This window comes from Myotis nattereri (assembly GCF_964212035.1).
Source record: "Myotis nattereri genome assembly, chromosome: 12".
NCBI lineage: Eukaryota > Metazoa > Chordata > Mammalia > Chiroptera > Vespertilionidae > Myotis > Myotis nattereri.
The window spans coordinates 60,357,687-60,371,406 of record NC_138087.1 but is presented as its reverse complement, the minus strand read 5'-3'; the positions used below and the strand labels follow the sequence as shown (position 1 = coordinate 60,371,406).

Here is a 13,720-nt window from a genome sequence, read left to right as displayed (position 1 = left end):
AGAGTATAACCTATTGCCAGTATTCTTCATCTTTGCCTCACATAGAATAAATGATACTAGTTTTGGTTCAAATACCTTTTGCCAAGCAATGTTCAGGGCTTGGTTTTTCTTCTGGTCAAGGTCTTCTATAGTTGCAAGTATTTTGGATTTGTCATTTTCTACAATTCTCTTCTTCTTCATCAAGTCATTATACTAATAAGATAAAAAAAACATACTTTTTGGAAAAACAAAATTTTCTATTTCTATTCTAGAATTCAGTCAGGAATAAAGAGCTTTCATTATTTTGTATACATTATATTATGTACGCTCTTATTTACCAAAAAGATATATAATAGTGTATTAACAGTTATATTTACTTTCCAATAGTTACATTTACTTTCCTTATAATTGGTCTAAATTATATCACCTATATGTAAAATTTAGTTATTATAGATGAGAATTTATTATAGATGAGATTATAGCACCTAAAATATTTTGACTCCACTAATATTCCCTTTCTAATATTCTAGAAGCCAAGACACAAAGAAAAATATGTCATATGTAAACTCAAAAGTAGCCCTGCATGCTTTCTTTTTAAGGTTAATCTCAGCAGTGACACAAAATTTCACTTCTTCACCATGATATACAAATGCTACATCATCTGGCCTTTATTTATCTCTCTTTTTGATATCACACTCTTCCCCAGGCAGGCTGCAGCCATATGGTCTTTCTTCAGGTCCTTGAACATACACCAGGTGTACTGGTTAATAATGCGGATTTTGTAATCACAGAAAATACAAAAATTTTAAGAGAAACATCGAAAGTGCTTTATTCAAAGTAATGTCCATCGCTAGCTCCATATTTCCCCCATCTTTCAGGTAATTTGTGGATACTGTCCCAATAGAACTTTTCTTGTTTTGAGGCAAACCATTCAGAGACCCAATTTTCCACTTCTTCGTATATTTTGAAGTGCCGCTCAGAAAGTGAGTGTGCCATCCATCGGAACAAGTGGGAATCTAAGGAGCAAGGTCTGGTGAATACGGTGGGTGGGTTAATACTTCCCAGGCAAGGTCTTTTAACGTGTCTTTAACTGGTTTTGAAGTGTGTGATGGTGCGTCATCATGAAGCAAAATTACTTTGTCGTGTCTTCTGGCACATTCTGGTCATTTTACAATCAAAGCGTGGTTAAAATTGATTATTTGTTGTTGGTAGCCATCAGTATTAACAGTTTCACATCATAATACACCACACCTTTCTGATCCCACCAACCACAGAGCATTGTCTTCTTTCCGAAGCGATTTGGCCTTGCAGTCGATGTTGATAGTTGACCTGGATCAACCCATGATTTTGTGCATTTGGGATTCTCTAAATAAATCCACTTTTCATCGCCAGTCACAATTCGATGCAAAAAGACTTTCTTTTGTGCCGTTGAAGCAACATTTTACTGATGACTTTTTGGTTTTCCATTTGTCTTTCATTCAGTTGATGTGGCACCCATTTTCCTTCCTTTAAAATCTTTCCCATTGCTTGTAAATGATCAGATATTGTTTGCTGAGCTACGTTTAAACAAACGGAAATTGTTTGCTGAGCAACGTTTAATCTTTCTGCAAGTTGTTTTTGAGTTTGACACGCATCTTCATCCAATAATGCTTGTAACTGTTGGTCTTCAGACTTTTTCAGTTGACCTGGATGTTCTTTGTCTTTCACATTGAAATGATCCCTTTTAAAGCGTTTAAACCAGCGGTCACAAGTATCTTGAGATGGAGCATGTTCACCATAAGCTTCTTGAAGTATTCAATAACTTTCAGCAGCACTTTTCTTCAAATAATGAATTAAAACTTCCCGCAAATGCTTTTTTTGGGCACGAAATTTGACATTTTTAAATGTAAAAATATCTGATGTTAACACCTTCAGAACATGTGACATAGCAGTTTTAAAGCTTACTGTCAATACGACAAAATAGCATACATATCAAATCACATATACACTGAGTGGCCAGATTATTATGACCACCCCATCAGTACAATGAAGTGAATTAGTTATGCAAATAATAAAACCTTGGGAGTATTTGCTTAGGAAGTTTTCAATATTCAGTATTTTTGGAAGTGTTAATGAAGTACTGATGGGGTGGTCATAATAATCTGGCCACTCAGTGTATATCAACATATGTGTAACTCCATCTAGTGAAAAAAGTCTGCATTATTAACCGGTATACCTGGTAAACTCACTGTAGCCTGACCTCTCTTCCTGAACATTTTTCCTCTACATCTGACCTAATTGGTGCCTCAAGTTTCAGCTCAACATCACATCTTCACTGGCCTTTCCTGGTTAATGGATAAATTTTCTGGAAAAAAATTTGAGGTAGGCTGGCTGCAAAGGGATAATTATACCATGAGTAACAGAACTTCCTAAAAAGCCTCACATTTCAAGGCCCTTAAAAGCTCCAGCCAGTCCTGCTAGCACCTGGATGCTCCTCTTCTTTATGGCCAAACTCCTCAAACCTCTTTCCATGTTTTTATCTTATTCCTTGCATAATTCCATGTAGTAGTTTCTTATGTAGACAGACACAATACACCAACAAAAGGCCATCTGTTGACCAATAATAGAGCTTTCCTCTCTGGAAAGGAGATGGAAGTTGATGGATTCTTTTAAAAAAAATTAGACCCAGTAATCATTATCTAATAAAAGTGAACATGTTTCATGATGTTCCGCAGCACAAGTTCAGGCTAACAATTTACTTCCCCAGTACACTGCAAAGCTTTAATGGAGAAATGAAAACCAGCAGGAACATTTTATAGAAATCACAACATGTACATTATTAGCCTGTTTGTATGTCAACAGTTTTGTGGTGTTGTTATTAAACTCATTAGAGCAAAATTTCTTAAAAGTAATTGAGCTCATCCTAAGTATTATCAGTTTTACAGAGCTCTCATTAACTCCATCATACAAATTCAAATGAAATTTTGTAGAATTAAAGAAGGTATAGGGCATAATATAAAATTACTCTGACTGCTAGTCAAGAATAGGGCTTGCTTTCCCCTCTGGATTTTCCTAGGGACATGGCTGACTATAAATGTTTTGTCAGAGTAGGGGAGATGGTTAACATTATAGAGCAACTGAGAGCATTACATAGAAAATGCTGCTGGAATTACAGATTAGGAAAACACTGGTTACATATATAACAGTTTTAATCTCTTTATATAATGTTTCCAGTATACACTGGAGATTGGTAAGGAGGAAGTATACCTTATTTTTCTTAGCCTCTCAAGGTAAGTGAAACAAATGGTAATAGCAATGTGAAGCGTTAACATGATCTGAAAGTATTTTTAGTTATACCAAGAATAAGAATAGAACATATTTATGACAAAAGGGCAAAGCCAGCAGAAAAGTCATTCAAGGTACAACAGAACGTATGAACAAAAGGTATTGCAAAGAATGAAATAAGAAAACAAAGAACTGAAAAGGGAGAAAAGGGAAACCGGGGGAAAAAGCAAGTACCAAAGACATGAAGCAAAAGTTTGACCCTAATAACCACCTCAGAGGTTATACAAAGCCATTGAGGCTACAATGCTATTCATGTTCTAACATTGCCAGTCATAAGAAAATGACTTACCCGCTCTTCCGCTTCTGTTAGTACATTCATAGCTCTCATGTTGACATTTCTTCCTAGTTTTTCCTTCATTTCTTGCAACTTCTGAAGTCTCTGACCAGCTTCTTTTGGGTTATTAGTTTTGAAATCATAGGCACTATTGGGTAGTCCAAAGAGGTGTTTCTCTGCATTAATCCAGTCATAATCTTTCAACATTTTGGATACCTAGTCACATGATGAGAAGGATCTATCATTGTGTATAAAGTTACATTTAAATATTTACTAATTTTAAATCAAACACTTTGGAGGACACCACAATGACTCACTTGAAAAAATGAGGTTTACTGTTGACAGTGAACCAACCTATAGTAAGTACGAGTATTTTTACCTGGAAGCCAGGCCCAAGAAATTATATTTTTAGAAAAACAAAAAAAAACTTCCTAATCTATTACTTAAGCATGATAATAAAGCCAACTCACAGAAATTTTTATAATGTATATGTAATTTCCATTGGAATGAAATGTAAATCAGATGAGGCTTCTTAGATTTTACCAAATTCAATCATTGCTTAAAAAAAAGACAACCACCACCTGTGGCCCAACTGGTGTGGAATCAGTGGTTGAGTGTCGACACATGAACCAGGAGGTCACAATTCAATTCCCAGTCAGGGGGCATGCAGGAGGCAGCCAATCAATGATTCTCTCTCATCATTGATGTTTCTATCTCTCTCCCTTTCTCTTTCTGCTGGGGTCCAACCCCAGCAGGTCCAGGGGTCCCCAAAGGTGTGGACGGAGTCGGCGAAGAAGGAATGACACGGAGGCAGCGTTCAGTTGATCAGCAGCCTAGCCAGGTTCTCCAGCCAGGTTCTGTAGCCATGTTCCCTCGCTAGGTTCTCCAGCCAGGTTCAGTCACCAGGTTCTAGTCAGGTTCTGTAGCCAGGTTCTCTCACTAGGTTCTGTCTCTAGGTTCTGTGTCCTGTTGTCTTGTTACATCTGTATTTATACCAGTTGATTCCAATCCTATCAATCTCTATTCCAAAGGTTAGGGCATTTCTTTATCTCCATTCCAGGGAGTAAAGATTATGTAGCTTAAGTATGATTGTTCGTAGTTAAAGTGATTAATTACCCGCCTGGCACTTAGTTAAGGGGTTTTATTCCCTCCCTAACTTCAGGGGAAAATCCCTACCTGGGGAAACAACCTTTCTCAGAGAGGTGACCTTGGTTAAAACACATAGTGCCAAGAAGGTGAGCAAACATATTAAGAACAGTATGCCATATATGCCAGGTCCCTTGAAACAGCAAGGATGGACTGGCTCCCGGCATCTTTCTATCTGAAATCAATAAAAACATACGAAAAAATGTAGTGTTTAAGGTTAGTTTTGACTAATAGAATAATATTTATCAATTTGTTTCTTTATTAATTCCCTGGTTATGGTCTCATCTCTAGGCTGTCTTCCCTACTGATATGTAAACTCTATGAAGGCATTCTGTGTACATGTTGCTCATCCTTTTATCTAGCATCTGATACTAGTTGGTAATAAATATTTGATAAACCATGTATTTCAAAGGATCACTGACTTTTTAGCAGTTTCACTTTCAGGTACCTTTCTTAACCGCCTTAACTGTAAATAAAATTCCCTACCAGTCACCAATACTAGTGTTTTTAATGATCAAAAAGGCTAATGGGAAGTCAATACTAATAAAATATTAGGATATTATGATGTGGCTATAAAAAAAAACTTTTTTAAAACTAAGTAATTAACCTAAATATGGCTCTTTCAGGGGGTGGAGAGACTGTTTTGTATACTGTGATCTTTTTGAAGTTAAATCTGTTATACATTTATGATGGTAAAAAAAAATTTAAAGGCACCAAACTATTACATACTCGTAAGAAAACTTAATGGGTAAATTATTTAGACTAATGGATGCAGCCCATTAACCAAGCAATGAATTTCTCCAAAAGTGTGTATTTTCCTTAGGATACCTAAAACTAAGTGACCAAAAAAAAAACACAAAAAACCTGAGATAGCCCAGCCGGTGTGGCTCAGTGGTTGAGTGTTGACCTATGAACCAGGATGTCAGGGTTTGATTCCTGGTCAGGGCACATGCATGGGCTGTTGGTTTGATCCACAGTAGGGGGTATGCAGGGTGCAGCCAACCAATGATTCTCTTACTGATGTTCCTATCTCTCTATCCAATATCAATTAAAATACATTAAAAAGCAAACAAACCTAATAAACCCGAGATAATATAAAAAAGACAACTGTTTGGTAAAACGGTCAGATTTCAGATGAGGATGCAAAAATTGGACATCCAGAAGCCAATTAAGTTCAGAAGTTGCCTGTATGTACATTTCTGTGAGTCTTTAAATCCAATGTGAAATAAGGTAAAGAATATGTATTATTACTACCAACACATTAGTAATAGTTCTATGAATACTGGGGAGGAAAAACCAGTCATTTGTATGGGAGACCATTAAATATGTGGTAAAAACACCTTGTAGATTGGTATGAATACCTGGAATTAAATATAAAAACATTTGTGCCATTGGTAAAAATGCATATCGCTGAGCAGTTAACGTAGTTTTAAAGCTTCAAAATTATGAAACTAGATGCACAAGAACAATGGACAGGGCTTGATTTAGGCAAAGATAAACCAACCGCCGAAACCGGTTTGGCTCAGTGGATAGAGCGTCGGCCTGCGGACTGAAAGGTCCCAGGTTTGATTCCGGTCAAGGGCATGTACCAGGGATGGGCACATCCCCGGTGGGAGATGTGCAGGAGGCGGCTGATCGATGTTTCTAACTCTCTATCTCTCTCCCTTCCTCTCTGTAAAAAATCAATAAAATATCTTAAAACAAAAAACAAACAAACAAAAAAAGCTTCAAAATTATGTTACACAGTAGTTCTGCCATTTATACTTAGTTCTTCATCCAGCAGTTTATTGGAATATCTCAATAACCCAGAAGCAAAAATATGATTAAGGGTAATAATGAATGCAAACATACCTTTGCAGCAGCATCTTCAGCTTCCCGTTTGTGTTTGCTGATGTTGTGGTCCAGTTCCTTAATTTTAAGCTGAGACTCATTGTTTTGTTCCTTATGCTTTGCCACTTCTGCATATTTAGCTTTAATTACATTGTCCTGGGCTGTTATCACTTCTTTTTGCTTGGTCATCTCTTCTTGAGCTTTATTTAATGATTCCTGAAACAAATAATTAGACGATATATAGCAAGGATATAGGAGATATTTTTAGTTCACTAAAAGATCATCTAACAGCCTTCTGGGTAAGACAGCAATGTGACTACAGGCAGTAGTCACATACCCTGTATATATTATATCCCCATTAAAATGACCAATAAAACTTACACATAGAAAACTGGGATTTCCACTAGGAAAAAAAAGAGAGATGAGATGCAGTGATTATGCTCGAGGCAACAAAGTTTTTGCTGAATATAATGTAGTTAGCATTAATTGGGGCCAGGAGAGACTATTGGAATCTGACCAGTGAGATTTCTCGAAAAAGTAGCAATTCTGGGTAGTTAATAAGGTAATCTGATAAACTCCCAAATGACACTTATCAGGAGGAGCAAAAAACAAGGGTAGAAATAAGGTAGGCTGGGATCTGTTCATTTTCCCTTCTGTAGATGTAAGCCACATTACCTTTATCAGTAACAACGGAAGGTCACTGTTTGGTTCTAGAACAGGGGTCAAAACAGGGAAATGGAAGAAAAAGGAACTTTTTTGAAGAACTAGATCTGTGGCACAAAGGAAAACTTCCTGGTCTGACTTCTATCCCCCAACCTCAAAGTGGTCATTACACCTGGAATTTAGTCTACCACCAATGCTTCTCCCTAGATCTTAACTCACACAAATACCTACAGACAAAAAAACCTAGGTCAACTTGTATTTGGGTGATGGAAAACAAATAGGACAACTGTTCTCTAAAAGACTCAGGAAGAACAACCTGATTAAAAGGGAATGTAATAATTTTTTAAGCATGCTCATAAGGAAACAATGTAATTTTGAACAATGAAGAATACTTGACATTATGATTAGGTTACTGAATGTGCCCAAAATGCTTTTGCAGAAGGAAGATAAATCATGGCATTTATCTAAACCAGCGTGCCCATAGTATATTTTTTTAAAAATATATTTTATTGATTTTTTACAGAGAAGAACGGAGAGGGATAGAGAGCTAGAAACATCGATGAGAGAGATCGATCAGCTGCCTCCTACACGCCCTCTACTGGGGATGTGCCCGCAACCAAGGTACATGCCCTTGACCGAATCGAACCTGGGACCCTTCAGTCTGCAGGCCGACGTTCTATCCACTGAGCCAAACCGGTTCGGCAACCTGCTGGGGTCCTGCCCCAGCAGGTCCAGGGGTCCCCAAAGGTGTAGACGGAGTCAGCGAAGAAGGAATGACACGGAGACAGCGTTCAGTTGATCAGCAGCCTAGCCAGGATCTCCAGAGAGGTTCTGCTTAGGATCTCCAGCCAGGTTCTGTGTCCATGTTCTCTTGCTAGGTTCTCCAGCCAGGTTCTGTAGCCATGTTCCCTCGCTAGGTTCTCTTGCCATGTTCTATCCAGGTTCTGTAGCCAGGTTCTGTCTCTAGGTTCTGTAGCCAGTTTCTGCCAATTTCTTTTGTCCCTGTTCGGGTGCCAGATGCCGGGGTCCAACCCCAGCAGGTCCAGGGGTTCCCAAAGGCATAGACGGAGTCGGCGAAGAAGGAAGGACACGGAGACAGTGTTCAGTTGATCAGCAGCCTAGCCAGGATCTCTAGCCAGGATCTGTGTCCATGTTCTCTTGCTAGGTTCTCCAGCCAGGTTCTGTAGCCATGTTCCCTCGCTAGGTTCTCCAGCCAGGTTCAGTCACCAGGTTCTAATCAGGTTCTCTTGCCAATTTCTGTAGTCAGGTTCAGTCCAGGATCTTTGGCCATGTTCTCTCCAGCAAAGTTCTTCTGTCTCTAGGTTCTGTGTAGGTTCTCTGCCTCCTGGTTCTGTCTCCTTACATCTGTATTTATACCAGTTGATTCCAATCCTATCAATCTCTATTCCAAAGGTTAGGGCGTTTCTTATCTCCATTCCAGGGAGTAAAGATTATGTAGCTTAAGCATGATTGTTCATAGTTAAAGTGATTAATTACCCACCTGGCACTTAGTTAAGAGGTTTTATTCCCTCCCTAACATCAGGGGAAAATCCCTACCTGGGGAAACAACCTTTCTCAGAGACCTTGGTTAAAACACATAGTGCCAAGAAGGTGAGCAAACATATTAAGAACAGTATGCCATATATGCCAGGTCCCTTGAAACAGCAAGCATGGACCGGCTCCCGGCAGCAACCCATAGTATTTTTAAAACAAGCAATACCTGACTATTTAGTCAGGGGCACTGACCTTCTTCCCTTAGATTGTCAAATAAAAAAATTACAATAGCCAACACAACAATAGCCGTCAGTTGTATATCAATACAAATTTTACCCATTTTTTGGTCAGATCTGCAAAAAATATACTTTTTGGTGTGCCACAGAATTTTAGTAATTCATTTATTTGTGCCATGAGATGAAAAAGGTCGAAAATCGCTGATTTAAAAAGACCCAAAGACATTTTAGCTTTTTAAAAGGTTTAAAAAACAATAATAAAAAATACTCTGGTGATATTAACCAATGGAAAACAGACAAGTTTATGCTGAATCTAACTAATGCTGTATCTGACAAAAACATGTTTATGAAGAAGACTGCCTAAACATTAAATTAGTCACACCTGCAGTGCAATGCTTAATCTTTTAAATAATCGTTTTTATAATGGTAGGGAAAAACAGGAAATCTGTCACTTAAGGTTGAGCAGAAACAAAATTTTAGTGTTATTTGTTTTAAGCTAATTAGTTTTAGGCAGTTTTTTTTCTTAACTCCCTAAAATGTCCTTGACACCTCTTACCAGCAAAGGAAAACAATTTAGAATGTAAAGTCTGAAAGAACAACCTTTAAAAACTAAGTGACCCATTTTATAATTTTCCATAAAGAGAAATGGATACCCTCTTTATAGAAAGAGGTACATGCTTTGACTTTATTTAGATGAAGGAAGGAGTGTCTAATTTTTAAAAATTCTACACCATGATATTCATGAAAGACAGAAAATATGGAGGAATGAGATTAAAAGATGAATCAAAGGAAACAATGTTTTAAAAAGTAAAATTTCCTTTGGAGACATAATAGAAACTATAGAAAACTTAATTATAAACCACAAAGCTGAGAAGCATTTCTATCCCTTATAAACAACAAGAAAAAACAAATTTAAACAGGAACAGAATCAAGAGGAAAGACCTACTTTTCAAAATACAGGATAATACAATAATTAAAAGTCGTTTCAAGGGGAAGATGTAGAAGTAGAAGCAAGACAAAAACATTCTTTTACCACAATGTAGGTAAATGAATGGAACTCTTGTTAAGCTGTGTACATTTTGTTAACATGAAAATCAATAACATACTATTTACAAAAACAGTACTGATAGCAACATGACAGAAAACTTCATTTCTTATATCACAAAAATGAAAGTACATACACTGAACAGCGTGATTACTAGTTAATGCATAATTAAAAGTTGCTAAGAGAATAAGTTAAAAGTTCTCATCACATGAAAAATATAACTGTGTGGTGACAGATGTTAACTAGACTTACTTTGATGATCATTTTGCAATATATACAAATATTAATCATTATATTCTACACCTGAAACTAATGTCAATTATAACTTATTAACATGAAACAACAGAATTCAAAGTCAAAATCACAAAAAGGGACAAGAGGGTATCCAATATTCAGGAGGGGCAATCTCTAATAATAAAGACATACCCTAAGAATCCCCCTTGACTCCAAATCCACTGCCTGCTTCTGCTATCGTGAAGTCTCCCTCGCCAGCTACAATATTATGCCTCATCAGGAAAGGATGCTGTGCGGACACTGTGTAGAACAGGGGTGGGCAAACTTTTTGACTCGAGGGCCACAATGGGTTCTTAAACTGGACCGGAGGGCCGGAACAAAAGCATGGATGGAGTGTTTGTGTGAACTAATATAAATTCAAAGTAAACATCATTACATAAAAGGGTACGGTCTTTTTTTTTTAGTTTTATTCATTTCAAACGGGCCGTATCCAGCCCCGGGCCGTAGTTTGCCCACGGCTGGTGTAGAAGGAAGGGGCTTTACTGTCTGGTGTGCTTTTCTCAAGGACAAGCTTCATGGCAGTGAGGGGGCTTCTCAGCATGTTCACAGGCTAGGCGCCTCCCCACAGCCAGTCTCCCCTGGCATCACAGAAAGCTATTTCTTAGCAAGCGCCGCCCACACAGCACTTTCCTACAGAGGGCTTTCCCTGGCTCTCCAAACCTCACCAGTGGGCCACAGTCAGGTCTTCTCCAACTACATCTGGTTCTCAGTCCTGCAGTGGAATGGGGCTCTTTCCAGATTTATTTCGTCCATGGGGACACTGCTTCAGCCCTACAGGTAATAGCTGTTCCCTTATCTGCTGTTCCTATTTTCAGAGTTCTCTAAACCCCTTAGTGATCCCACATCATTCCAAATTCCTATTACTGTTAATAATGTTCTTAATTTAAAAGTTACCCATTCAAATTACTGTGTAGTTTTTGTTATCTGAATAAACCTGGACTAAAATAATTAGTAACATTATTTCAGGACTCTTTCTGGATCAGTAGTTATTTTTGAGTGAAGAGATTGAGACCTCTAAAGTTAATTAAATGTCTTCTAGCCAATGTTATATAAGTAGATGAACATTTGCAATTTCTTCAATATGGTAAATAAACCTTACCTTAGTTTTAGCCACCTCAGCTGCCATCACTTCAATCTGACCTTCATAGGATTTGATGGCTTCATTTACAGCTTCAAGCTGTTGTTCACAGGATGCATGCTCTCTCTTGAGCTCTTCTAGTTCCAGAGTGATAGCTTCAACTTCCTATAAGAAACACAGGGCATTAACTACTGAAAAGTAAATACTACATATCAACAAAATTAGTAAGACTCTCATGCAAGTAAGACCAACAGCTTAATTGCTTAACTACCTAAACAGTGATGGCGAACCTATGACATGCATGTCAGAGGTGACACGCAAACTCATTTTTTTGGTTGATTTTTCTTTGTTAAATGGCATTTAAATATATAAAATAAATATCAAAAATATGTCTTTGTTTTACTATGGTTGCAAATATCAAAAAACTTCTATATGTGACACGGCACCAGAGTTAAGTTAGGGTTTTTCAAAATGCTGACACACTGAGCTCAAAAGGTTCGCCATCACTGACCTAAAACATATCTAAACTGCTTCACCAGAAGGGAGGGAAAATAAAATTTACTCTCCTATACTTAAATATTGCACATACATTTGTCATTTTTTTACCAGTTCAAGGAACTTTGCATGAACTATTTTCCTTTTACTCCTATAGGGGAAAACAATATCGAATCCTACATAACAGATACATTAAGTACAGGTAAAAGCCTTTTCTAAACAATGTAAAAAAACTAGTTTCTCTATTTTCTTCTTTCCTATTATAGCCTTTCTTATCATTAGAAAATAATTTGTGCAGCTATTTAATGACAAAAGCATGAGTTAAAAAAATAACTATGAAGAAAAGTGAAATTTTATGGAACAGTGATTCAGAACATAGACACTGGAGTCAGAAAAAAATCTAGGTTTAATTCCCAGCTTTGGTACTATCCAAAAGATATAATCAAATATCACCAACCTACAATCGAATGGCATTCCATAAATACAGCATGCTTTGTCCTACATCATTCTTTCACAGTATACATTCACATAAGTGATCAACAAAATAAATACTGAATCTGATATGACATAACAAAATATATTTCCTAAAAAAGTACTCATTGTTTTTAAATTCTGTGATGAATACTGAAAAATAAGGCCAACTGCTGGTGCTCTACCACCTTTAGCTCTGTGTTGATGTTAAAAGATTGGTTCTATTTCAACAAAGGTTATTACCTGTTGTTTTTCTTTCATTTTCTTGCTGGAAGCATCCGCTTTTGTTTTGGCACAATCAAGTTTTTTCTGAGCATCTTTCAGCTCTTTCTCTCTTTCAGCTTCTGCATTTTTCATTTTATTCTCTAATACTTCATATTTTTCTTCTGCTTTTCTTTGAATTTCTTTGGTGTTTTTTAAGGTCTCCTCACTTTCCTCTGTTTAATAAAGTAGGCAAATGTGGCTAACTGAGGTACTTCAACTATTAACAGTTATAGATAATGGCTTACAAAGTCAACTTTTAATAGAAAAAATGGTCTGGAAAGTTAGAGGCTAGAAATTAAAAAACAAAACAAAACAAAACTATTCCAACCTTATTCTAGAAATGGTATGTTGAAACACAGATCCTGCATAAGAGCCATACTTGAACTATCTGGAGATCTATAATGAAATTATTTCCAATCATATGAAATTAATAAACCCTAACCTATAACTTATATTAAAAAGATGGTCTATGATCTTTTTAATATCTGTGTGCTTCCTAAAACCAGAACAAAGAGAATAACTATAATATTTTTCCTTTATTATAATCGCCAGAAAGCTTAGACTTAATTCTATAAACAATGTTGTGTTCATCGCTCACTTATTTTGATTCAAGAGAAATACTGTGAAAACATGTCTAGGATAAGCATAGTAAAAATATTGTCTCTAAATTTAAGAAGAAAGAATAAAGTAAGAGAGAATGAGTATGTTACTCTCACAAATTACACACTGATAGAACCTGGAAAATTTTAAAAGTCTGAACAGGAATGGATTTGGAGAAATGAGGACTTTCATATGCCACTAGTGCAAATGTGTACTTCTACAAATGGGCAGAATTTGGCAATACAGTAATCGTAACATGTAATAATTAAAATAAGTTTTAAAGATAATTCAAATAACTACATAATAAAGATAAGCTCTAAATACCTCAAGTATGGTTATCAGAAACACATTAGGTACAGTTCCTCATCTTACCAATGGTTTTTTTAAGAGCATCTAATTCTTCTTGTTGCTTGTGATATGAACTTTGCTGGAGCTTGGTTTGTAATAAATCTGCCTCCTCGGTTTTCATCTCCCACTGCTGTTTTAGTTTGCGATACCTTAGAAAAAGAGATGTTTGTACCAAATGA

At 36.7% G+C, this 13,720-nt stretch overlaps 1 protein-coding gene across 1 annotated transcript in view; it reads right to left on the bottom strand.

Annotated features, from left to right (window-relative positions):
- Positions 1–13,720, bottom strand: part of SMC2 (structural maintenance of chromosomes 2) — a 47,699-nt gene that overhangs the window by 8,484 nt on the left and 25,495 nt on the right. Inside the window, exons 16-21 of the mRNA XM_081102928.1 lie at positions 13,566–13,690; positions 12,573–12,766; positions 11,385–11,528; positions 6,575–6,769; positions 3,593–3,793; positions 76–192 (exon numbers count right to left, since the gene is read on the bottom strand). Of these exons, the coding sequence (XP_080959054.1) occupies positions 76–192; positions 3,593–3,793; positions 6,575–6,769; positions 11,385–11,528; positions 12,573–12,766; positions 13,566–13,690 (976 nt within the window). The remainder of the gene's footprint in view (positions 1–75; positions 193–3,592; positions 3,794–6,574; positions 6,770–11,384; positions 11,529–12,572; positions 12,767–13,565; positions 13,691–13,720) is intronic.